Genomic DNA, 26,291 nt, shown 5'->3' on the forward strand with positions numbered 1-26,291 from the left:
TAGTGCAAGCACATAACTCAATACTGCCATCTCCACAGGGACATAACTGTTTTTCCAGTGGGATTTTTTGAAATCGACCCTCAAGTACAGCTGAAGGCAGTTTCTTCTTGCGAGAGTGAAGGCAGTTTCTTCTTGCGAGAGTGAAAGCGTGTCTTGCATTTGTGAGCCAGTCTTAAGAGGGTATTTCTAAGTGACTAAATTACACACACACATATGCACATTTTTGCGATACGTTAAATCACTTTACGTAATGTCCAGGGTTATTACTTAATGCAGAACATATCCGGCAGTTGAATCGTGTAAGTTTTGAACAATTAATCGATCTGTTCAGACAGCGTGTGGATAAGCTAATAATTCGTGTTTTTTTATGTGCCTGATGAACTGGGGAGGGACATGAACAGAGTTGGTAGATGTAATGGCTTAAGTGAACGCTTAAGTGTGAGGGTGTGTGTGTCCTCTGTTCCTGTCACATTTTTGTTCCCTGCTGAGCCTCCTTCTGAGTTGCTTCTTCAGAAAACAGCACAGTCTCTCCATCCTTACAAATAAAGGCCGAGATTCTCAATACTTTCCTCACCAAATTTTAGTACCTCAGGAACACTCGGGTCTGGGATCTGGAAAAATCTTGGGTATCTGTAGCCTCCTCAGAACGTGCACTGTGAGTAGAGGCAGCTGTTCTGTATTCTCACTTCCCTCAGAGCTGCATACATAGAATCTTAGAACTGTTGAATTGAAACGGATCCTGAGGGATCGTCATCTAGTCCATCCCACTTCAACCGAGGGGGGAGGGGTTGTTACCCCGTTTTGCCCTGACAGCAGTTCTGTGCAGTGGGTGTATTTCGAGAGAGACTGACTTTCTGCAGCCACTCAAGAAGTTGTCTTCAGAGCCCAAGTCTCAACATCACCTCGGCCATTCTGGTGGGTCCTGTGGGAATGTTGAGGAAAGGAGTAGAGGATATATTGATTAAATATTATCCCTCCTCACTCACGCTAGTGAGCAAGCAGCAGAGCACATTCCCTTGCACATTGAGGCAAGCAAGTTGATGGATTCGTTAGAATCATTTAAATTAAGCAATCCAGTCTGGCTTGTCCAGCCTGGATTGTTCCTGGTAAGTTTCCCTTTTTATTTAAAACAATAATAACACAGCAGTCTGTTTAAAAGTAAGAGTAAAGTTCACAGTTCACAGCAGTATTCTGAAAGCAGGCTTTATCTTATGGTTACAGTTGCATTTGTAGAGAAAAGAAGTCTGAGCTAAGCCTCAGACTTTTTACCTCGTGTCTTCCATCCTCTGTAAGGATGAGCCGTGTGCTGCTGGCTAAGAGCCAGAAGAGAGGAAGATGGCAAAAGAGGAAGATGGCTGCATGGCTAGCCCTTTTATAGGGTCTGCTAGGGTCACGCCCATCTACCTGGTCACACACAGGGGGAGGATACTTCAGAACAGGTATGACAGGAAGTCCTCCCTGTCTGGGGCAACATTCCCCTGTGTGTCCACTCTAGGAAACAGGAAGGTTGTATTTGACTGCTTCAGTGACGATACATCCCACAGGTCCAGAGGCTGAAGGGGTTCAAGGGTTGGAACTGGTGTCTGTGGTTGCTAGGCAGCCACAGGATATAGGTGGACCACACCTGGGATGTCGTCTTCCCTCTGTGTACAATCTGTCAGAAGGCCCCCAGGCCCCAAAGTAAGGCTGGAAAGGACGAGATCTCTGATTTGGTGGGCTCTGACAGTCTCTGTTGTCCTTTGAAAGCCGTCAAGATCAAGAAGCCAATACAAACAAAATTCCGGATGCCCATCTTCAACTGGGTAGCTCTGAAGCCCAACCAGATCAACGGCACGGTCTTCAACGAACTCAACGACGAGAAGGTCCTTCAGGTACGTCCAGGCTAAGTTCCCTCTTCCCCGCTTCCTGCTCGTTCCCAACCCACACTGCGCTCTCAATTTCTGACTCCCTCTCGCCGCAGGAGCTTGACATGAACGACTTTGAGGAGCAGTTCAAAACCAGAGCTCAAGGCCAGGCCCGGGAGCTCCCTGCCTTGAAGGCAAAGGCTTCCCAGAAGAAAGCCCCCAGCAAAGTGATGCTGATTGAATGTAACCGGGCCAAGAACCTGGCCATCACGCTTCGCAAGGCGGGGCTCAGCATCGACGGCATTTGCAAGGCCATCCAGGTGTGAGTAGCCTACACGCAAGGGACGGGTTGGGTTTCTGCCTCTCCAATTCCTTTTCCCAGCAGAGTGGGCAGAGGAGGTGAGACTACATGGAGAGAGGATCGAGGCTGTTCCTGATTAAGAGCCCGGTCAGTAAGCAGGAACCCATCTCACTGATAAGGCATGCTTTCGCTGTCCCTGGTCTAGATGAAGCAGCAAGGCAACTATGTGTTCTATGTACGTTCTTAAGAGCAAGGAGAAAGGGCCACAGCAGAGTGGCAGACCATCTGCAGCACATGCAGAAGGTCCCAGCTTGTTTTCTGCTGCTCCAGAGAAGCGGACACGGAGCAATGGATCCAAACTACAAGAAAGAAGATTCCACCTAAACATTAGGAAGAACTTCCTGACAGTAAGAGCTGTTCGACAGTGGAATTTGCTGCCAAGGAGTGTGGTGGAGTCTCCTTCTTTGGAGGTCTTTAAGCGGAGGCTTGACAACCATATGTCAGGAGTGCTCTGATGGGGTTTCCTGCTTGGCAGGGGGTTGGACTCGATGGCCCTTGTGGTCTCTTCCAACTATGATTCTATGAAATCCTCAGCATCTCTGTTGCCAGTCAAGGTAGACCAGTGTTTCCCAAGCTTGGGTCTTCAGCTGTTGTTGGACTACAACTCCCACCATCCCTAGCTAGCAGGACCAGGGGTCAGGGATGATGGGAATTGTAGTCAAAAAGAGTTTGGGGAAACCCTGATGTAGACAGATGTGAGCTACATGGATGCTGTGGTCTGACTCTGTATAAGGCAGCTTCCTGTGAAGTATTTGCACAAGTGCCACAGAAGCCGTTCAATAGCAGGGGGAAAGCAAGTTTGGGAAACAGGCAGAGAACTTGTGCAAGATCCGAATGCCCCACAATTCGTGACCTAGAAGGGTGACCTGGAAGGGTTTATAGATGACTCCCAGGCAATTAGTTGCCCAGAATGAGAAGCAGTTGGGACCAGTAGAGAAAGGCAGGCCTGTTGAATGCTCTAAACCCCTGAGCCTTTTGGGCTTGCTGATTAGAAAGTCGGCGGTTCAAATCCCCGCAATGGAGTGAGCTCCCGTTGTTCTGTCCCAGCTCCTGCCAACCTAGCAGTTTGAAAGCACGCCAGTGCAAGTAGATAAATAGGTACAGGTGTGGCAGGAAGGTAAACGGCGTTTCCGTGCGCTCTGGTTTCCGTCATGGTGTTCTGTTGTGCCAGAAGCAGTTTTGTCATTTTGCCCACATGACTCGGAAAGCTGTCTGTGGACAAAGGGTGGCTCCCTTGGCCTGAAAGCGAGATGAGTCACCTTTGACTGAACTGTCCAGGGTCCTGTACCTTTTTTTTACCTAGGCATTCCTGGCTGTCTATGATGTTGAAACTCAAAGGAATGAGTGTTGGCCACCAACTTGGGATGGCTTTAGAAGACAGCCAGACAAATTCAGGGAATGTAAAGCTGTCCTGAGCTACCGTATTACCCACTGACATACTTGCGGTGTGTCAGTGGCCTTGAGCTATTTATGACCCTTTGTAAAGAGCCAGCCAACTTGAAGCCGGGCAAGATTGCATCCCTCATTATCATAGTTAAACAATGGGCTTCCCTGCCATAAGATGTGGTAATGACCAACGATTTAGATGGCTTTAATAGGAGATTAGACAAATCCACAAAGGATATCATTGGCTATTAAGCATAATGATTAGATGCAGCCTCTAGGGTCAGAGGGGTCGGTCAGCATGGCTTCTGATCTTTCCTGGCTCTGCTTTCTGAGATCCTTTTAATTGGAGATACCAGGAACTGAACCTGGGACATAAAAACGCTGGGCTCTGACATTGAACTGTGGCTTTTTCCCCAAGCACTGTAGTATTGACTGAGCAGCTAGGTTTGAATCTATCCACAAATGGCTGCCCTCACAAGGCGAGCTTTTTTATGTGTGTGCTGCTTGAATCCCAGACCCAATTTTCTGTTCTGCCATCATGATAAAGTGGCTCATTTGAGTTCTGTCAATAGCCTTTGTGGTACTGCTGAAATATTAAAAGCTGCCGTTGGTTTCCTCTTTGGGGAATGGAGAACCAGGGAGCTGGTCCCACTTCGTTACCTACAATCAGAGTAAATGGCTGTAAGGAAACACTCCTCCCTTTGCCCCATGTTCTTAAGAAGGAACCGTAGTCCTCAGGGCCAGCACACCCATTGGGCAAGGTGAGGCAACTGCCTCAGGCAAGATCCACAGGGGCAGCAGATCTTTATTCCCTCCTTGTTCGTGATGAAGATCTTCACTCGCCCTTTCTGCCCTGGTGGAGAGGGGAGGTGCCATTTTGTGGTTCACCTCTGGTACCGACATGTCTTCAGCCGGCCCTGGTGGTCTTCTGTTGTTGCCGAGCCAATGAATCCAAGCCTTTGTTTTGCTCCCATTCAGATACGACCTGCAGTCCCTCAGCCTTGACTTTCTGGAGTTGTTGATGCGCTTCATCCCCACGGAATACGAGCTGACGGTGATTCGCAAGTACGAGAAGGAGCAGCGGCCGCTGGACGAGCTTTCGGATGAGGACCAGTTCATGATTAAATTCAGCAAGATCCCTCGCCTGGCGGAACGCATGAACATCATGACCTTCCTGGGCAACTTCGGAGACACCGTCCAGCTCCTTCTACCCGTAAGAGAATGGAATAGGCAGCCAGGGGACAACTAGGGTGGGGGGCAACAGCAGGGACACCTTTGCAGGTGCAGTCCAGACAGGTGTGCAGAAAGGACATAAAAGATGATGCAACAAATTGCCGCTTGCCTTTTTGCAACACCTTTCTTTTTGCTATGGTATAGCAAGCCTGTTTTAAAGATGAAAATACGGTTCTTGGGTTGCTTGGCTGCTTAGCTGGGGCAGAAAGCCTGTGTCGGGCTTCAGGGAATCAGCTTCCTTACCCGTGGCCGTAAATAAGCAGATCAAACGATAGGGAATTATTACCAGTTAGTTTCTTTAATAAACACTGCGAAGGACAAAAGAAAGCACCTAAGCAGAATGGCAGTGCTCCCAATTAAGGTCACACACTCCTTCCATCCCTATTAATCTACGTCACTCCTACTTCTTGTAATCTGAGCTTGTACCCTCTGTGCTTTTTGGTCTGCCACTTTCTGAGCCCTCCCTGACTTTGGAGAAGGGGGTGTGTGAATGCTCTCCAGAAACTGTGAATCTTTTAACCCTCTCTCTTCCAGTGTTTCTCCTTGCTGTTCCCCATCCAGTATTTCCCAGCTTCTGCCTTCTGAACTATGCCCCTCTGCAAACCACTGTTCCAAATCTATACTGTCCTCCTGCTCCTGGGAAGATTCAGGGTCAGGAGGAGGGGATGGCTCCCATTATTCCTCAGGGCAGCCCTCCTCAGCACGGTCCTTGGCAGCTGCTTAGTTGGGGCAAAAAGCCTAGCCACGTGGCTCTCGTTTCTGCTACTTGTGGACTGCGGGCACAGCAAAGCAGTCTGAGCTTGTAACTTGTAACTAGCCTTTATTGGCATGTTAAAACAGCGAAATCCTAAAACCATACAAAGTCATCCAAATACACTGACAATCCGAACACATACAATATATAAAAGGCTAGATAACCACCAGTGAATCAAACAGGCAACTTTAGATTTAGCTTTAAAATTCTCGGCTAAGTACCCCTGAAACAATCTTGGTAATTTTGGGAGTATCGTCCCTCTTAGCTATTCAACACTGCTGGGAGATGGAGGGGAAATTCGGAGGTGTGGGACACCAGAAATCAGCAACCTAGCAGGACACACCAGTCCAGAGAATGTCTTGAATTTGAGCAGCAGTGCCTTTTTAAATGGCTCTGAAGCCGTTCCGGATGCCTGTTAGTGGAGGAGGCTGTGCGTGTTGAATTGGAAGCCTCCCCACCTGTAGAAATGGCTAGTTATGGCACTGCCAGGCATCTGCCTTCTGTCTAACCTGGGCTGTGCCAGTTCTCTGTGTGGAATTCTGCCTCTGTTACTACACAGGGACGAATCTGGCTGATGAATTCTAGGAGTCTTTCAAATGAAGGGCAAAGGCGCCAACTGTTTGTCTTTGCCTTTACAATGAAGCAAAAGGTAGCAGATGCTGGGGTCAGGGTGGGCAGAGCTGCCCTGTAACCCCATAGACTAGCCTGCTGCCCTCAAGTGCTGTGGAAGATGCTTCATTCAGTACGATTCAACTGCCAGTCTGATTGGCTTCTTTGTTTACCTTGCGGGAAGGTGCCGTCTTCAGGCAGCAAAATGTATTGAGCCGGCCCTTACCTTTGCCAAGGCGCTTTGTGGGATCAGCCATGGGATATAACAGGATTGTTATTACTTAGGCCCTAGCAAAGTGGTAACGAACATCACATCACTCAGGGATATGAAGTGCCCCCCCCTGGTCTTGTGTTCATAATATAAATGGTTTCTTTTGAGGATATAAAACAGGAAACACTTGTGTAGGGAGGGTGGAAATGAAACTTAAGACATTTCCCTAAGATTTGAGTTTCAGTACACCAATGCGCCTCTTCATTTACCCCCTTCCAAAATCTTAACGTTTGACTCCATAATATTGAATAAATCTGATTTTTCAGACATTCAGCATCTTCAGGGCTTGGAATAAAAAGTTCACTTTCTGCATTTTGAGTTAGCTCCACTAAAGTGGCTATAGAGCTGGTGCAGGGAAAGATGTCAGACAAAGCAGGGGAACTGATTATGCCTTCGTTCTTCCCTGTCCACAGCAACTCAATTCCATCATCGCTGCTTCGATGTCACTCAAGGCTTCTACCAAACTGCGCCAGATTTTGGAGGTGAGGTTCCATAAAAATAAGGGCGGGTTTGCTCAGCCACAAAGAAGCAAGCCCACCAGTCAAACCCAAAGCATTAAGTTGGTGACATCCTAAAATTCTGAGAGCTGAGACACATCCCCACCCTCTGATGGCAAGTATGGACACAAATTATTGGAAAAGGCTGGCTTTTAGAGTGAGGTGCCCTCACAGGAGCTCATCCAATGTGTTTCCGTCTGAGTTGCTGCTATGAGAGCGCTCTGTTAATTTCGGAAGCAGGTAAGCCCAGAACAGTGAATCATGCAGATAGTCAACAGACAGCCTCCTCTCACGGTGGGCAGTTCTGTTTGCATGGAAATGGGATTCGTAGATCCAGACAAGTGTTGCCAGCCGTCTGTGACTGGTTTGGATTGATTGGTTGTCTCTCATAGATTGTCCTGGCATTTGGGAACTACCTGAATAGCAGCAAGCGGGGAGCGGCCTATGGGTTCCGCTTGCAGAGCCTTGACGCGGTAAGTGACGTGGGTTGGGGAAGCATGGAAGACTTGGCACCTTCTTCGGGGAGCATGTCATGGCAGCAGGGGGTCAGCTTGAGGGCTCGCACTGGCCTTGTGCGAGATTGTAGTGGACCTCTGTGTTTGCCAGAACAGCCCAGAAAACCACTGTGGGGGTGGGATCGGGATTCAGTGGCAAATCATTCTCAAACTATGGATCAGTGTTAGCCACAGGTTGGGTGCAAGCAAGACTGATCCAAAATGCGGTTGCCAGACTGGTGACTGGGAGCGGCCGCTGACACCATATAACACCAGTCCTGAAAGACCTGCATTGGCTACCAGTATGTTTCCGAGCACAATTCAAAGTGTTGGTGCTGACCTTTAAAGCCCTAAACGGCCTTGGTCCAGTATACCTGAAAGCAGCCAATCAGAAACCATGCTTTGGTTTCTGAACGTTTTGGAAGTCGAACGGACTTCCGGAACGGATTCTGTTCTGCTTCCAAGGTACGACTGTACTAGCAAGAGAAATACCAGGTGGTTTTGTGAACTATTGGAGATTGGCTCCCTCACCCAACCCCCATTCTGACCCTGTTTCTCTCTGTAGCTCCTGGATATGAAATCCACAGACCGGAAGCAGACGCTGCTTCATTACATCGTGCGGGTGATCCAGGAGAAATACTCCGACCTCACAAACTTCGCCAATGACCTGCACTTCCTGGAAAAAGCAGCAGCAGGTGCTGAGCCAGAGGGTTCTGGGCAAGGGGAGAAATTTACAGCGAAGGATGGGGTGCAGCTCCCTCCCTTTGGCCATGGGAATGTGCCAGAAGGGATAATAATACCCTTAAAAATACATACAGTGGTACCTCAGGTTACATACGCTTCAGGTTACAGACTCGGCTAACCCAGAAATAGAGCTTCAGGTTTAGAACTTTGCTTCAGGATGAGAACAGAAATAGTAAGGAAGGATAACAACAGGAAGATTTAAAGAAGGGACTATTGGAAACTCAAGGCAGTAGAAACATAAGATGATTAGAACCCCACTGAACTTGAAGCATGGGAAGCCCCAACAAAAAAATATAATTTTTGGACTATATGATATGTAGTTGTATAATTTGGAATACTTAATGTGATTTGATTGGATTGTTAAAATGGAAAATTTAATAAAAATTATTAAAATAAAAAAGAGAGAGAGAGAACAGAAATTGTGGTCCGGCGGTGCGGCGGCAGCGGGAGGCCCCATTAGCTAAAGTGGTGCTTCAGGTTAAGAACAGTTTCAGGTTAAGAACGGACCTCCAGAACGAATTAAGTTCTTAACATGAGGTACTACTGTATTCTGAAGTTCCCCCTAGGTAGAAGTGCTAATTGGAGCCACGGCAGCTTGATTGGGCCAGCTTCGCCTCACGCTTCCTTCTCTCTTGGCTCTCGCAGTATCCCTGGACAGTGTGCTCCAAGATGTGCGGGGCCTACAGAAGGGCATGGAGCTCACGCGCAAAGAGTTCATGCGCCAGGATGACAGCGCTGTGCTCAAGGACTTCCTCAAGGCGAACACAGAGGTGATGGAGAAGCTCCAGGCCGATGGCAAAACTGCACAGGTGAGAAGGAGGAGGAGGAAGAGAGGCGGTGCTTAGTTCAGAAGGGGTTGTCGTGGCAACTGTCGTGGCAACTCAAAACACAGGAAGATTTGAGCCTTAAAAAAAAATCTCAGTTTTTGGGCAGCGGTATAGGGGTTAGAGGGATGCAGGTGGCGCTGTGGGTTAAACCACAGAGCCTAGGGTTTGCCGATCAGAAGGTCGGTGGTTCGAATCCCCGTGATGGGATGAGCTCCCGTTGCTCGGTCCCTGCTCCTGCCCACCAAGCAGTTCAAAAGCACCTCAAAGTGCAAGTAGATAAATAGGTACTGCTCCGGCGGGAAGGTAAACGGCGTTTCTATGCGCTGCTCTGGTTTGCCATAAGCGGCTTAGTCATGGTGGCCACATGACCCGGAAACTGTACGCCGGCTCCCTCAGCCAATAAAGCGAGATGAGCGCCGCAACCCCAGAGTCAGTCATGACTGGACCTAATGGTCAGGGGTCCCTTCACCTTGACCTTTAAGCTCTCATTGAATTGCCCAATATTATATATATATTGCATTGGCATTTAACTCCACCTTTTCCCGATTTCCTCTCCACACCTGTGTGGATGTTTGTCTGTGTGTGGATGCATCAAACTCCTTGAAAGCTTATTTCATTGTGTGTGCGTGCATGTTGTTTTTAAGGCGCCGCAAGGCTCTTTGCCATTTTTGCCAATAAAAATGGAGCCCACACACCTTGATGTCAAAGCTGACATCATCCACGGGTTCCCAAAGAGAAGAGGCTCATTGCACAGGGCAGCCGATAAATATAAGAAACGAATTTGAGGCAATGTGTTGCTGCTGACACAGCCGCCGCCCCGAGATTGAGGGTTGTGACTCTGTGGGGTTTTTTCTTTCTTTCTCTACAGGAAGCCTACGAGTCGACAGTGGAGTATTTCGGGGAAAACCCCAAGACTACCCCTCCGACAATGTTCTTCCCCACCTTTGTGCGCTTCGTCAAGGCATACAAGGTAAAACTCTTGCCTTTAGTTTGAGTGCATCCTGTTTATTGACTGTGAGCCACACTCCTTGAGTCCCATATTTATATTTGCATCGGGAAGATTCTAAATGCCAACCAACTTTTGTAAAGATTGCCGACATAACACAGACAGGGGACTTTGAATTCTTAAATCATGTTATGTGAATTCTAAGTGTTGAGGATTATTGTAGTAGTTACAGGGTCAATAAAATGTGTTGCAGTGGTAGGCCACACACACGAGGCCACTGTCTTCCAAATAGTTTAGTTTACTGAAATAGTTTAGTTCAGAGAAGTTTTTAATGTTTGATGTTTTATCGTGTTTTTAATATTCTGTTGGGAGCTGCCCAGAGTGGCTGGGGAAACCCAGCCAAATGGGCAGGGTATAAATTGTTGTTGTTGTTAAGAATTGATTGACCTAGAGTTGTTGTTCTCAAGCTTCTTTCTCTGGGCCACTCTTTCAAAATACAGTGGTGCCCTGCAAGACGAACGCCTCGCAAGACGGAAAACCCGCTAGACGAAAGGGTTTTCCATTTTGGAGACGCTTCACAAAACGAATTTCCGAATGGGGTTGCTTCGCAAGATGAAAAAATCTTGCAAGTTCCCCCGGGTTTTTTTCGCTCCCCCCCTTTTCCTAAACCGCTAAGCCGCTTAACAGCTGATCTGCTGATAAGCCGCTTAACAGCTGATCGCTAAAGCCGCTAGACCGCTAATAGCGCTAATCCGCTAAGCTGTCAATGGGCTTGCTTCGCAAGACGAAAAAACCGCTAGACAAAGAGAATTGCGGAATGGATTCTTTTCATCTTGCGAGGCACCACTGTAAAAAATTGCTCACACCACACCAATTTTTTCATTTATAAGAAAAAACAAAGAGCTCCTAGCAGTGGTAGATTTATGACATAGAACACAACTACTTTATAATTGTAGTAGAATCGTAGTATTGTAGAGTTGGAAGGGGCACCGGGGTCATCTAGTCCAACCCCCTGCAATGCAGGAATATTTGGCCCAATGTGGAGCGAAATACAGTGGTACCTCGGGTTACAGACGCTTCAGGTTACAGATTCCGCTAACCCAGAAATAGTACCTCGGATTAAGAACTTTACTTCAGGATAAGAACAGAAATCACACGGTGGCGGCACAGCGGTAGTGGGAGGCCCCATTAGCTAAAGTGGTACCTCAGGTTAAGAACAGTTTCAGGTTAAGAACGGACCTCCAGAATGAATTAAGTTCTTAACCAGAGGTACCACTGTATGATCATGGGACATCCAGGAAGTATAGAACAATGTAGCTACATAAGAACATAAATCATTCCCAAAAATAAAATTATAAGTGAGCCTCTTGCATATGTACCTTAAGTATGAGTACAAACTCAATGAGAGTTGTGAGCTCAAAGTGTTACTTGATGCTCGCATTTTGAAAAGTTATCTTTCCGTTTTCTGTAATTAAAAATTATATTGATGCTCGACTATACTACACTGAAATGTTAAAATGTTTGATTGTCCTTGAATCTCAATCCACAGCAGTGTGGCATGCACACCCTTTGAGAACCACTGAGCTGGAGAAAAGAGAACTTCTCCCTAGTTTTTATATCCCGTTTCCTAGATAGCATTTGATACGAATAACTTTAATAGAAAGAGTGACTAGCTCATGTTGATGTTGCTACAGGGAGGCAAGGATAGGTAAGGCTCCCCTTGGGGGGAAATTCCCCACCCCCCCGCCTACAAATGAGAACCATTGGTGGCCCCAGTGGGCAGTTGTAGGGCTGGAACGACAACGGCTGAATTAGCAAAAAGGTTTTCTACATCCCCACCTCTCCCCATCTTTATTACAAGTCATGTAATAAAGGACAAAGTTTGACTGTTTCAGATTGTGGAAGCAAAACAGGACTACAGTGGTACCTCGCAAGACGAATGCCTCGTAAGACGGAAAACGCACAAGACGATTTTTTTTTTTTCATTTTTTGAGTTGCTTCGCAAGACGAATTTCCCTATGGGCTTGCTTCGCAAGACGAAAACGTCTTGCAAGTTTGTTTCCTTTTTCTTTTTCAATGCATTCCTATGGGAATCCGTGCTTCGCAAGACGAAAAAACTCGCAGAACGAATTAATTTTGTCTTGCGAGGTACGACTGTACCCAGAATGATGGTTCTTGCAGAGGTGAAGGCCTCTCTTAAGTATGCAGAAAGATATCATTAGTCTGTAAACTAAGAAAGAAAGAAACAAATATTTTTGGAAAACCCAAGGATCATGGAGCTTCCAGAAACCACAAAATGTTGAGTATCTCTGCTGGGAAAAAGTGAAGCAGTTTAGCCAGCCTGAGACCCGAACAGTTTTTTGTATCCTGGCAATGAGAGCTGGGGGAATGTGTGTGATGAGTTTTAAAACTCTGTTCTCCGGAAAGGTGGACTTGCGAATCTGTTAACTCTGTGATGTGACATGTTTGTGAGCCCTGTCACCATCCAGGGATGTACCTGCAATTGCTTAGTGAAGCTTATTTTTCTCTCTCCCTGCCCCAAAACAAGAAAGCGGAAGAAGATATCCAGTTGTGGAAGAAGCAGGAAGCAGCGGCCAAAGTGGAAGAGGTGAACTCCCCCAACCAGGAAGAAAAGGCAGCTCCAAAGGTAGGTGTTAACATGTTGGAACACCTTTCCAAAACCATGTGCCCCTTCCCTCTGCTTTTTCTCAAAATGAAAAGAGTTCTGGAATTCCCACCAGACTGTATTCAGCCATTGGATTTTGTGTTGGGGACCAAATCTAAACTCAGCCAAAACCCATTTCTGCTCGCAGGATTCATATAACGCGTTCTGTTGTCAGAAACAGCTTTTGGCCTTTAGAGGAGGAGAGGCAGGTAAAATATATTTTTTAAAAGAAGCATTGACTTTGCTAGTCAGAGCGCTGGGCAACAGCGGCAGACGTACAGGTGTATCTGATTCCCATTTGGCTCCCAAGCTTCTCTGATACGGCATCTTGCCACAGGTGTGGATTGCAGGGAAAACGCCTAGCTTGTGTGTTGAAAATAAGGTAGCTGGTGTGACTGGTGCCCATTTGCAGGAGGGAGTCCACCAGTAGCTGGCTCCAGAGCCAACTCATTCTAGGTCTGTCCTCATCCTCCTTGCCGAGATCCACAAGGGCAGCACTGAGACATAGAAGATGGTAGACCGTGCTACTCCCTGGACTCGTATTTGTTGTAGGAGTTTTTTTGTACTTTTTTGTACCATTTAACAATTATTTGGAGACATGGCTCCCCCCCCCCCCGATTTCTGTGCTATACTAGTTTGCCATGTAGCAATTGCACTGTGCAATATTACAGTAAGAGGACGGGGGGAAACTTTATGGATGTAATGCTTCGTACAGTTTGTGATGGTATTTCTCAGCGATTTAAATGTGACCAAGCCTTTGGTAAAGGTAAAGGGACCCCTGACCACTAGGTCCAGTCATGACCGACTCTGGGGTTGCGGCGCTCATCTCACTTTATTGCCTTCTGTACTTTGTCACAAAAAGCGGGTTTTCCAGGTGACTTATTTTGGCAAGTGTCAAAATAAGAATTTATGGTGCACTGCTGTCGAGATTCACTTTGAATTAAAATATATATTGCAGCCAAAAAAAACAACAACTGCTGCCTTAAGCCCCTGAGAACAAACTGGGTAAAAAACAATTTACAAAATTCAGCAGCGACAAGCAGCAAACTGGTTCCCCCCCTATATCTAGTACCTTGGACAGCTGCCTGATGGTCCTGCAAAGAGAAATATCGTCTTCTCTTGGTACTTGCGTAACCACAGCAACCGCTTCTCTCTCTTGGCAGTCTCCCACCCACAAGGCCAAGCGGCAGCAGATGGACCTCATTTCTGAGCTGAAGAAGAAGCAGCTGGTGAAGGAGCCCCTCATTTACGAGGAGAAAGATGGAGCCATTGAGGACATTATTACAGGTGAGGAGGAAGGAGGCCGTTTGTTTTACCAGCGGGCTTTGAAGTCTCGGCAGATCCTCAGCGGAGGGCCAGCGATGGGCCGGGCAAAGTGGGAGCTGCATGGAATCGTAGCACCCGAGGGAAGCAACTTCCCAGGCACTTCTGAGCTGTGCAATTTGGGGTGGCTTGGTTGGTAAAGCGTGAAACTCTTGACCTCAGGGTCATGGGTTAAGAGCCCCACGTTGGGCAAACAGATTCCTGCGTTTGAGGGGGTTGTACTAGAGTGACCCACTCTACGATTCTACAGTGAGGGAGAAAAGTATTTGATCCCCTGCTAAATTTGCCCCTTTGCCCTCTGACGAAGAAATGACCAGTCCATAATTGTAACTGTGGTTTATTGTAGCTGTGAGAGACAGAATAAGAACAGGGAAAACACCCCCAGAAACCCAGAAGACAAAAGTCAGAGATTGATGGGCATTATAATGCGTGAAATAAGTATTTGACCCCTTTGCAAAAGATGACGTAGTACTTGATGGCAAAAACCCTTGTTGGCAATTACAGAGGTCAGACGCTTCTTGTAGGTGGCCACCAGGATTGCACACATCTCGGGAGGTATTTTGTCCCGCTCCTCTTTGCAGATCCTCTCCAAGTCAGTAAGATTTCGAGGCTGATGGGTAGCTACTTGAACCTTCAGCTCCCTCCACAGATTTTCGATGGGATTAAGGTCTGGAGATTGGCTAAACCACTCCAGGATCTTCTTCTTGAGCCACTCCTTTGTTGCCTTGGCCATGTGTTTTGGGTCATTGTCATGCTGGAATACCCATCCTCAACCCATTTTCAATGCCCTGGCTGAGGGAAGGAGGTGCTCACCCAAGATTTGACGAAACATGGTCCCGTCTATCGTCCCTTTGATGTGGTGAAGGTGTCCCGTCCCCTTAGCAGAATAACACCCCCCAAGCATAAAATGTACCCCTCTATGTTTGACAGTGGGGATAATAATAATAATAATAATAATAATAATAATAATAATAATAATAATAGATTCATACCCCACCCTCCCCAGGGCGGCTAACAACCAATAATAAAAACAAGTTGATTGAAATACAACTTAAAAAACAAGATTAAAAGGATGGTGTTCTTGGGGTTGTAGGCAGCATTCCTCCTCCTCCAAATGGGGTGAGTTGAGTTGATGCCAAAGAGCTCGATTTTGGGCTCATCTGACCACAACAACACTTTCACCCAGTTCTCCTCTGGGTCATTCAGATGTGCACTGGCAAACTGCAGACGGGCCTGTACATGTGCTGTCTTGAGCAAGGGGACCTTGTGGCCTCTGCAAGATCTCAGTCCTTCACGGCATAGTGTGTCACCAACTGTTTTTTTTCATGGTGGCCATGGTCCCAGCTGCCCGGAGATCATTGACAAGTTCCCCCTGTGGAGTTCTGGGCTGCTTCATCACCGTTCTCCTAATCATTGCAACTCCACAAGACGAGATCTTGCATGGAGCCCCAGACCATATCTGGGTAAGGGTAAGAGGCAATCACAGGCTTTATTGCGTGGTCCAAGGGCGCTCTGCTGAGCACACACCCACACACCCCAGCCCTTATTTGGCTGAGACCACACCATGCCTTTTTTTGGAGCAAATATTTGCCAGTGTACAGTTCTAACCGGCCTGTGTGCCTGGGCTACACATTTAATTTCTATCGTTTCAGATCTGGGCTCTCTGAGCAGTCGGCCATTAGTGGGCATCCTTAATTTTTCTTCTCCCCAACCCACCTGCTTGTTTATCACATTTGTATCCCACCTTTTCTCCAGATTGCTCAAGGTGGTGGGATACACAGTTCTTTTCTCTCCCATTCCCATCCAATTCTCACAGCAAAACCCTGCAAAGTCGGTTAAGCTGAGACAAGCGACTTCTAAGGCCTTTCCCCATCTTGCCAGTGCACAGACACACCACACAAACACACATCACCCGCAAAACTAGGTGGGGCTGTAAGGGAGGTTTTCTGCTGCTGTTGCTGCTGCTTTTTGCCTGTTTCATGGAGTCCCACTCACCTGTTGTTATACCCTCCGTAGGCCTTTCTGCTCTTTTTGCAAACCAGCTTGTCTGCTTTTACTAATCGCTGCAGGGCCTGGCACTCTTTCTAAGCGCACTCATGTCTTTTTTTTTCCTGCCCAAAGACTCTCAAAGGGTGCATCTACACCACAGACTTAAACTGGCAGAACAGAACTGCAGGGGTGGAGAGGTTTTGTAGACAGGGCAGAGGGGTAGGGCAGGTTGTCGAACCTCCAACAGAGATTTGTTAGTGCTCTCAATGAACTTCAATTTCCAGGATTATTTAGAGAGAAGCCGTGACAGATACGAACTTCTGTGGAATGCAGAGATGCCGTTTAGAGGCTCGGCGCCTCTTTTTAGAGACCACCTTCTTGCTTGCTTTGGGACTTTTACTTGCCTGCTTTACTTGCCCTTTGTATCTCTTCCTCTTCTTAATCTCCTTGCCTTTCCCTCCGGTACTATTTTTTACTTAGCACTGAAGACCGTTCCTTTCACTGCTCGGACGGGCAAGCGCTCTTCTCGCCTCTTCTGCGACGCCAGTTTCAATGAAGAGAGCCCACTGTAGCTTGTGGCTCTAGGTAACGTGCTGCATCAAAGGCACAATGGTGGATTTATGTAGCCAAGGGGCAGGGAGCGCGGCAGGTAAAGGTGGCGTCCCGAAACGACTCCTTCCAGTGCTGGGATGAGCCCTGCAATTGCTGAAGCATCTAGCCAGACATTTGAGTGAATACGTGAACGGGAGTTCAAAGTGTGTGTGTGTGTGTGTGTGTGTGTGTGTGTGTAAATACAATCAGTGTTAGGGCTGAGTGATATACGGTTTTCAACAATGTGATATATGACCAGCTAAACATCGCAATGGACTGATATATCACTGTGTCTGAAATAAGGATGAAGTGATGGAGAGGCGTTGGCCGGTTTCATGGTTTTTCCTGCACCGTGATTTTTGCCAGCACCTGCCCTTGCGATTTGCTGGCTCCTGCATGAGGCAGGAGATCGCTGAGCTGGCAGAGTTAGCAGGAGCTGCAGGAATTGAGAGAAGCATTGGCTGGCTTAATGTCCCCCCCCCCCCATCGTGATTTTTGCATAGCACACACCCACACACCATGATTCACAATGCATTGCCAGGTCAAATTTCTGAAATGCAGTTATCACAATATGGACTTCAGGCTTCTCAGGGCAGTAAGCGTTTTAGGTCTGAAAGTGAGATGTGTCTCCAATTTTAAGTACCATATGTTTCGCTCTATAGGATGCACCCAACCATAGGACGCACCTTGTTTTAGAGGGGGATAACAAGAAAAAAAAATTCTCCCCCTCTCTGCGCAGCGCCCCTTCAGCGAAGCGGCAGGAGAAACGGAGCCCCTTCCATTTCTCCTCCCGCTTAGCTGAAGGGGTGCTGCGCCTTTGCTGAAGGAGCACCTACCCTTCAGCAAAAGGTATCCGAAGCCTCCGGAGCAAGACTCTCCTGGCTTCAGCGAAAGGAACGTGAAGCCTCCGGAGTGCGGAGGGAGTTCTCCCTCTATGCTTCGGAGGCTTCGCGTTGCTATCGCCGAAGCCAAGGAGCCTGCATTCGCTCCATAGGACGCACACACATTTCCCCTTAATTTTTGGTGGGGAAAAGTGCGTCCTATAGAGCGAAAAATACGGTAAGTAAAAAAAGGAAGATCACACTGCATACAGTGGGGTGTTTCTTTCCTTTCCCTAGTTTTTGAATGAAAAGCAGCCTTGAAGGCTGCCATCAGGAATGCTCAAATTGGGGCGGTCATTCCTGGATCTTTTTTTCCAGTCGGTGGGAAAAGCAGTTGTGGGGAGCAGGGAAGAAAGCAATTTTGAGAAGACAAATAAGAGGATGGGAAAAGAGTTAAGCAAGTTCGCTCTCCTCCTCTCAATGGTCGCCTCCGAGGTTGTATTTCAATGTAAAAGTCAGGGGAGGGGAACACACCGCTGCACGTTCTGCATTGCAGAAGTTTTAGAGATAAACCAGCACAGGGCAAATCGAATAGCCAAGCAGGTCTGAATGCATGCACCCAAAACAATTAACTAGGCATTTTGTTTTTTCTCGTGGCAGGCCTGCGCAACCAGCCGTACCGGCGAGGGGACACCGGTCGGCACAGCGCCAGGAAACGGGCCGTGGGGCAGACGCTGCAGGTGACTGCCGACATCTCGCTGTGACAGCCCCGAATGAGAACAGCAAGCTAGCCAAGCCTTGGTTTGGGGGTGCGAGGCAAGGACTGGGGGGGTTCCTGGCCGACGGGCTTGGACCAAAAGCTCCTCACAACCAAGGAACGACAAAAACTCAGGGCAGGACGATCCCTTTCCTTCTCCTCCTCCGCTTTTAAAGCCATTTGTGGGCTTATGCGCACAACAACCCTGCCAATTCTCCTGCCCACGGGGATCAACGCTGCTTCGTTTTGAACTTCGTTTTCTCGGCCACGTCGGACGGCCCTAAGGTGGAACTATGGCAGGGGCTGCTCTGCCAGCTAGGACAGCAGGTGGTTCTGGAAGGCAAGTCCAGCCAATGCAACACCAAGCCAAGAACGAGCATCTTCCACAGCCTGGAATGTTTGCGACTGCAGACTCCCTCTGGAGAGAGGAAGCGGAACCGACAGGGTCTTGATTCCTCCTCCCTGCTAGCTGTTACCCCCAGCTTGCCCTTGTCCCTTTCCCCTGCCTCATCCAGCTGGGCCATTTCAGTCTGCTTTAATAATCCACTTCCTCCTCCGGCCTGGAGAAGACAGCCAGTGTTCGCAGGCCAGTTTTCTCCCATCTGACATGAATGGTGCTGTTTGATCCGAGCAAGTAGTCGTACGCTTGTAGGAAGGTTACTTGCCCAGGAACGCGTAACCTCAGGATCATTTAAGCCATTGAAGTGGTGCAACGAGGGGGTCCACAAGGACTTTGCCGGGGGGTGGGGGGCAGCAAGCACCCTGTACAAAACAGCTCCAGCACTTTTTAAACCTCCTTGGACAGGTGCCACGACCCCCTTGGCCTTGTAGAATGCAAACGGCAGGCAGCACTTCAGGTTTATGCTGTAGAGAGGGCGATCAGTTTTCTCTCTTTGCAACATTTCGGCTGGCACAGGCCTGGCTGAGGATGCCTGGGATTGCAGTCTTAAGCCCCTACCAAGGCTGTCGTGGTTATAGATGACCCAGGAGTCTCTGCTGCCCTCCATATTTTCATGAGGGCAACGAGACGAGAGTTTGATCAGTGCACATAAGCAACCAGAGTTGCCCTTCCTTCCACCAAGGCTCCCCACCACCACTTGAAGTCACTCCCCTCGTTTACGTTAAGATGGGAAGTGCCCAGCCACAGGAGGAAAGAAGACTGGGCTCTAAAGCAGGAGACGTAAATCTTCCTAAGTATAATGTTTGGTTAAAGTTATGAATATAATTTCGGCGGCTTATTCTAGCACAACGGCCATCCCTAGGAAGCAGTTGCGGTCCGTGGAACAGTCTCTCAGGATTTAAGTATTTGGCACAGGCGGCACTTTGGCATTTTTGAAAACAACACGCTCTGATGCAGAGAAGCTCAGAGGCTTCGTGACAATCAAAACGGGGGAGCGAAGTTGCTTTTCTTTTTCTTGCCACGTGGTGTCGCCATTTCTGCGGGGTTTTCCACCGGTGCTTTTTCCCCAACCTGTGCCCTGGGTTCTAGTCCCCCCCCCCCGAACTAAAAGTAGAGGTAATTGGGTCAATCAGGTGATACCCGCTATAATTTCCAAGAGCACAAATGGGTGGTTCCTTTCCCCACCCGCTCCCCCCAAGGAATCTAAGCAGCAAATGAATTTGTAGAGGGGGTAAGATTTCTGCCCCGAGGGTCAGGTTGTCTGAAGGACTCTGCATCCTGGAGCCACTTTGCTTACAAAGGCAGACCAAGGCGCAAGCTCACCTTGCTTTGAAGCAAGGGGGCGATCCTAACAGACCCAGGATGTAACGTCTTTCGGCAGCTCTGTTCTCTGGGGGTTCCCGGTGGACAAGACCGCTTGCAAGTTGAGCATCTGCTCTCCCCTTGTTCTTTACAGCTCATGCCCTTTTCTTATCTAGGGGTGGGGAGGGGAGATTGTGACAACTCCAAAAGAGAGATAGCCCATCCCACCCACCCCAGCACAAATCCAGGCCCCCTGGGACGGATTCTGCCTACAGAGGACGTTGGTGGGCAAAGAGCTGCATTCCTACTCTGTTCACCCCAGCATGCAAGCTTTGCAGCAATAAATGCACACAGCAGCGGGTGTTGACCTGCATACCTAACAGCCCCCCTGTTCTGTCTCAGCTGGAAAGGAACAATTTCTTTAAAAGTCATGCAAAAGTCAACACCCTCCTCTTCATCTGCTCATCCGGCTTTAGCCTTCACACCCGCTTAGAAACTCCCGGTTTAGACTTAGGCTAACATTTGCTTTCTCCTGTAACCTTAAAAGCAGCTTAAAGAAAAGAAAAGAAAATCAATCATGGCATATACACTCAGAACAGAAACCTTGGACACTGTTTCATCACACACTTTGGGAGGGCGGGGGGGGGGGGGAGAAGGGGATATTAGGAAAAGAATTGAATGTGCAACCTATTGTTTTTAGAAATGCCTTGAATCATGGAGGGGAGGACCAAAACGCCCCTGTATGATTGCTATTTGTATACATTATTTTTATATATGGTTATGTGAATTGCATTTAATCCAAAGCGAGTTAACCATGAGAGCAAATAATAAATGTATTCTGAAGATGCGAACGGTGCCTGTGTTCAAAGAGAGTGCCGGCAGTCTGCTGGAGGGCAAAGAACGTCATAAGGTACACTCCAATTTTTAAGGCCCCCCCCTTGCAAGGCTGCCTCTGCTGCAAGGTCCGCTAAGAAATCAATTTGCCCACAGCAGTGGAATGCCCTTGCTTGCACCCCTTGTGATTGTAGATTCTCAGTAGTTTTATCTTGGAAGTTGAATGGCAATCGTTCCAAAGTCCGTTCAACTTCCAAAACGTTCGGAAACCAAAGCATGGCGTCTGATTGGCTGCAGGAAGCTCCTGCAGCCAGTCAGAAACCGCGTTGGACATTTGGGTTCCAAAGAATGTTTGCAAACCAGAACACTCACTTCCCAGTTTGCAGCATTCGGGAGCCAAAATGTTCAGTTTGCAGGGTGTTCGGGATCCAAGGTACAACTGTATCTCCATCCAAAATTCAGGGCAGGGAGCAGTGCAGCGGTGCCTAGATATACACAGTTGGCTGAGGGTATCCACATTACAATATTTTCTCCGCACAGTATTTCAAAAGTGAAATCTCTTTTTGTCACACTGCAACACAACACAATTATACATATACTTATTAGGTGCTAGAGAACGAACAATAGGGGGTGTCTATATCGTGCCCTGTTTTATAGTCTTTCTAATAGAAATCCAGCTAATTAATTTAGCATGCTGGAAGGACTCAATGGACATTTTAATTTGGGCGGTGGGTGGGAGGGGAGGAATACACACAGACTTGCACATATATAATCTGTGACTCTGCATGGATAGTTACAGATAGGTAGCCGTGTTGGTCTGCCATAGTCAAAACAAAAAAAAATTCCTTCCAGTAGCACCTTAAAGACCAACTAAGTTAGTTCTTGGTATGAGCTTTCGTGTGCATGCACACTTCTTCAGATACCTGATATCTTCAGATACCTGATATCTGAAGAAGTGTGCATGCACACGAAAGCTCATACCAAGAACTAACTTAGTTGGTCTTTAAGGTGCTACTGGAAGGAAATTTTTTTTGTTCTGCATGGATAGGTAAGTAAGTGGCAGCAGAACAGCTGCTGTCATGTATCCCACTCCTGTTGAGAAACCTGGTGAAACAACTTGGCACGCGCTGCTTTGGGACATGGGGAATGGCTGGGACACGGGACCCACCAACCTGAAGCATTAAGACCAACCTCACTCCAAACCAAGAATTGCCCAAGATGCACAACACTGTTCAATAAAATAAAACGCCACAAAAGTCAGTTGCTGCCCCCAAAGGCGTAATTTTGCTTCATTTCCACAACAGCAATACATACATTATCATGGTGTTCTGGAACATCACAGAAAGGCAAAAGAAGGTTAGTATTGCATAGGTCTGGCAACTGGCAGAACTGACTTGAATCCAAAGAAAAGCGGGCATGTGCCCATCTTAAAAACTATTTTGCCCCACTGATGTCAACAATTTGAGTGGAACTGACATTCCCTGCACTGGAGCCCTTGGATCTACAAGAACCAAAGAGTCTAGAGGAGTCTGGCTGCGATCATATCCCAGGACCTTCCCCTGCCCTTCAAAGAGAGGAACCCCCTCCCCCAAAAATACTTTTGCCATTTCAAAATGAAGGGCAAAGACTGCAGGGTCTTGTTCTTGCAGAGCAAAACACAGCTATTCAGCTCGCAGTTCAAACTTCTGAAAACAAAGTACAGCACAGCCAGCCAGCCAACCCTTTGACAAAAATGATTGTTTCCTAAAGCAAACTTGCAGAGCAAGTGGAAAGAGTATATATGAAATGAATGAATGAATGAAAGCAAGGAAAAGCATCAGTGCTTTCAGATTACCCACTCTAGGCTTCCATGGTGCTGATTGTATTGCTGAACTACAGCACTCAGAAGCCCAGGGGCTAGCACTGGAGGATTAAATATTTCCCAAAATATCTACAGGTCCGCAAGTTCCCCACCTCTGCTCCAGAAGGTCCTCCTGCAGTAAATGGTATAGACTAGAAGGACCATCGTTGGCTGTAAAGCCACAGGGCTAGTGGAGACCACTAAGTGCACATGAGCTCCAATCTAAATGGGGAGCAAGAACATTTGCTTCTCAAAAAGCAGGTAGATAACCTGTCCTGTCTCCACTGTCTCTTTCAGCAGCTGCATGCAAGAACTGAACAAGGCTTGTAGGATGCAAGTCTAATGTGCTGCAGAGAAGAGCAATGGGACAAAGAGATTACTATAGGAGCTAGGAGTGTAGGCCTTCCTGCCCTAGTTTCCTTTTCTAAATGGTGAATTCCCTGCTATTTAACTCGGTAGCAACCAAAAACACACTCCTTTTGCCCAGCCTTTTCCCTTCTAAGCTAATGCAGTGCCTCTTCTACACACCAGGTGGCGCCCGCACCAATTCTGTTCGTTTTCCTGTAAAAATGACGCCGTAAACCTTGGTTTGCTGATTTTACCGCAGCCTTGATGGCAATTTATGCCTTTGTGCTGGCTGCCACGCACACCATGACGAAGGCTGGACTGAAACGATGTTGGCCTTTAAAGTGGCTTATTGTAAAATATTTCCTCTTGGCACGTGTACACCAAAGGAGGTTTGGGAAAAGGAAGCTCTTCTGGGGAGCAGGTGATTTGGAAAAGGATGAAGATGCCCTATGGTGCCCTTCCTTTTCAAAAACACACCTCTTCTTTTTTCTACCCTACTTCAGAGAGTTTAGAAAGAGGCAGCTTCCTTGCCCGACAGTAGAATCAACCCAAACGGGATAGAATAACCTTAGCTCCGAAAGAAAAAAAACAAACCATTTTATGCCACCTGAGAATGGCCAAAGCCATCCCAGAATGGCTGCCTTCCAGTCTCCAATCCCTGCAGCGCCATGGCTGTGGCTGAGATTAACCAGCCTTCATTTTGTAGGCGGCGTTAATATTCCAGACAGGAAGCTCAGCAAGGAAGTGGGTTCAGATTCATAGCTCAGTAAGCTTCAGGCAAGGCTTTGTCATAGCAGGACATTCTTGTACCCAACAAGGAAAGAGGACGTACCACTTCCCTCCTAATGAAGTGCCTCATCTAGTCACTTTCATTCATTTACCCACATCACTTGGCACAGAATAAAGCCACTCCAAACTCTACAAGATCAACCGTGCCAATATGCACACATAATTTTTTTTTACATTAAAAAAAATCATATATATTGTACTGATTTGCTTACTTTCTTTCAAGTTTACATTTTGCCTAAAACTCTTCTGGTATAGAGTTTGGATTTCTAAGGCTGCAATCCTATGTACACAATTCGTTCGGTGTAAAGTCCCACTGACTGCTGTGGGAATATTTCTGAGTAAGCATGCATAGCCCTGACTCTGTTAAGACACATACAGTTCTCTCTATTTAGGGCAGAAAAATAAAATAAAATGGAACCAAAACCTTTAAACATAAGGAGCTCTACTTGAAATGTCTGTGTCGGACTTCACCAATCACCAATGGGGGTTGTAGCTGAAAACATATCTATGATGGGATGCATATCAGGCTCCCCCAATTGGTGACCCACTAAGCCAAAAAAAATCAAACTTCCTACTTCTTGCTGCCTGTCCAAGGGCTGCAAAAACCTACAAAGCAACTGTTTGGCTACGGTACATGTCTGCCAAGGTGTATTGGGCTTGGCTGGTTACAAACAATACAGGCCCGGATTATATGAACAAACTGAGACACACTTAAGTAATTTCCCATCCTGTCACGCATTTATTTCTCCATGAGATTGAATGCAAGGCTGGTTGTGTTTTGACGCCAAGCACAGAAAACTCCCCTCAAACACCCCAAAAGGGGCACTTGGAGAAATTTGATGCCTGGACTTCTGCAAGAATCCCCCTGCCCCCTGGAAATTTTAAGCACCCCAAAATTTGGCCAAGTAGCGATTCACCAAGCCAAACAGGGCTCCGGCATATTAAGGCCTTTGAGGTTTTTGGCCACACAAGGCAGGCAGCAAGAGCAGGTGCTCTTATCATCAAAGCACTGGTGGGCTGCCAGAGGCACTGGATGGTGCGCAAAACCAAAGCTGGCTGTCCATTGCATAGCTAGAAAAATTGCCATGCAACTGAAATTTAATACAACAAATCTTCAAACAAAGATTTCTGAGCTTTCTCAGAAGGTGCAGCATGCTACCAGTTTCGCTGAGGAAGTTCCCAAGCGAATCAGATATATTTGCTGACTACATTCCTCCAAGCTGCTCAGGGCAACTTTTTTTTCCACAGCAACAAGCGTGCCGCATCGAATGATGATGAGAAAGTGAGTTGGCCAAGGTGACCTGATGTGCTTTGTCTCCAAGGAGGTTCCCCACCTCTAAAGCCCATTGCTGGGTTTGGGGAACTGTACTAAGCCTCACTGGGCAAATCAGAACTTCCCGTTTTCCTTGGGATTGGTAGAAGGCGGTTGGGTTAAGAAATTGACCGCCTCCCCGCAACCCAGCAGATCAGGTTCTTCCTAGTCTTCTGGGTCAGTTTCATAAACGCAGACACAGTTTTTTCTGCCATCCAGCCCATAAACCTGGCTTCACACAAGGGCTGGGTGCAGTAAAGAAGCAGAGAGGAACCAAACCTATAACCACCAACAATATTCAGCACCTAGCTATCTGCAGATACCACATCTGGCTCCATGGGGGATTATCACAGGAGTGTCGTGGGGAGAGACAACATCCCTTAAGGCTTCTTCTCTAGTTGGCCATGTTTGATCCTCCAGCTCCAGCCACAGCTGCTGTCAGGAGCAAGGGTGCACTGAAGCTCGATGCCCAAATCAGGGACCTCCATGTCGCAGCGGACGGGTTGGCCTTCCTTGGTGAAGAAGCTGAAAGCAGAGGCCGGTATCTGTGAAAGCAGAACACACACACACAAAAAAGGTGAAGGGGCCTGACTCCACAACAACTGGATCAAATCTACGCTTCCAGGTGTCATAAGAAAGCTGCAGAGATAGTGCAGGACAGTGCGCATCCCGGAAATGATCTCTTTCAGCTTCTGCCTTCTGGAAGAAGGTACAGGGTTATAAAGACTAGGACTAGCCGCCCGAGAAACAGTTTCTATCCAAATGTGATTTTGGTTTTAAACGCAGTGTAAGGTAGTCTCTATGGGAGTATATTGTATTTAATTATGGGGTATCATAGTTTTTAGGGGGCTAACCAGGCTGGGATAGCAGGCTTGTTGGTTTTTGAATGTCTAGTGTAGATTTTTTCAATTTTGTTGTTCTGCATGGGACAATGGCAATGAAGATGATCATACTGTATCGTAACTGCATGTTTATTTCTAGTTGACAGAGGAAGAAACGAAATCACATCACATGCATTTAAAGGGGGAATGGGCAAAAAATTCATTGCATGTGTATCTCTGGGCCCCCAGCAGAGTTCAGTAAGAGCAAAGTGGCCATGTTGATTATCTTTCTGCCTCGAGACAATGGAGTGTGCCTCCAGCAGTGGAGCCAGACCACTGTGCCGAACATCCGATACGACTTTTGGCTATTGTTTCCGGGGCACTTGCACCAGTCAGAAGCTGCGCCTTGGTTTTCGAACATTTCGGAAGTCAAACGGACTTCTGGAACGTATTAAGTTTGGCACTTTTGTTTTTGCTATTTATTTTGTGTTTTTGTGGCTTTCTCTGTTAATTTGTTTTTGTGACTGTATGGA

The 26,291-nt window shown here is 47.4% G+C and overlaps 2 protein-coding genes and 1 long non-coding RNA gene across 9 annotated transcripts in view; 1 reads left to right on the forward strand and 2 right to left on the reverse strand.

Annotated features, from left to right (window-relative positions):
- FMNL1 (formin like 1) overlaps nt 1–18,248 on the forward strand; it is a 105,692-nt gene extending 87,444 nt beyond the window's left edge. For 6 of the 7 annotated variants that reach the window (XM_081883836.1, XM_081883838.1, XM_081883839.1 and 3 more), the window contains 11 exons: nt 1,747–1,871; nt 1,961–2,166; nt 4,570–4,804; nt 6,872–6,940; nt 7,348–7,428; nt 8,015–8,144; nt 8,839–9,002; nt 9,889–9,990; nt 12,515–12,613; nt 13,795–13,918; nt 18,016–18,248. In XM_081883836.1, the coding sequence (XP_081739962.1) occupies nt 1,747–1,871; nt 1,961–2,166; nt 4,570–4,804; nt 6,872–6,940; nt 7,348–7,428; nt 8,015–8,144; nt 8,839–9,002; nt 9,889–9,990; nt 12,515–12,613; nt 13,795–13,918; nt 18,016–18,119 (1,439 nt within the window). In that variant the 3' untranslated portion in view covers nt 18,120–18,248. Of the gene's footprint in view, nt 1–1,746; nt 1,872–1,960; nt 2,167–4,569; nt 4,805–6,871; nt 6,941–7,347; nt 7,429–8,014; nt 8,145–8,838; nt 9,003–9,888; nt 9,991–12,514; nt 12,614–13,794; nt 13,919–16,423; nt 16,529–18,015 lie in introns of all 7 variants that reach the window. The other variant, XM_081883837.1, reaches the window with a different exon arrangement.
- Nucleotides 1–26,291, reverse strand: part of LOC309354399 — a 266,088-nt gene that overhangs the window by 110,051 nt on the left and 129,746 nt on the right. The window lies entirely within an intron of this gene.
- The window catches only part of MAP3K14 (mitogen-activated protein kinase kinase kinase 14), a 36,891-nt gene continuing 32,505 nt past the window's right edge, over nt 21,906–26,291 (reverse strand). The window contains exon 16 of the mRNA XM_081883924.1: nt 21,906–25,482. Coding sequence (XP_081740050.1) covers nt 25,318–25,482 — 165 coding nt within the window. The 3' untranslated portion in view covers nt 21,906–25,317. The remainder of the gene's footprint in view (nt 25,483–26,291) is intronic.

The sequence above is a fragment of the Podarcis melisellensis genome (assembly GCF_964234715.1).
Source record: "Podarcis melisellensis genome assembly, chromosome: 13".
Lineage (NCBI taxonomy): Eukaryota > Metazoa > Chordata > Lepidosauria > Squamata > Lacertidae > Podarcis > Podarcis melisellensis.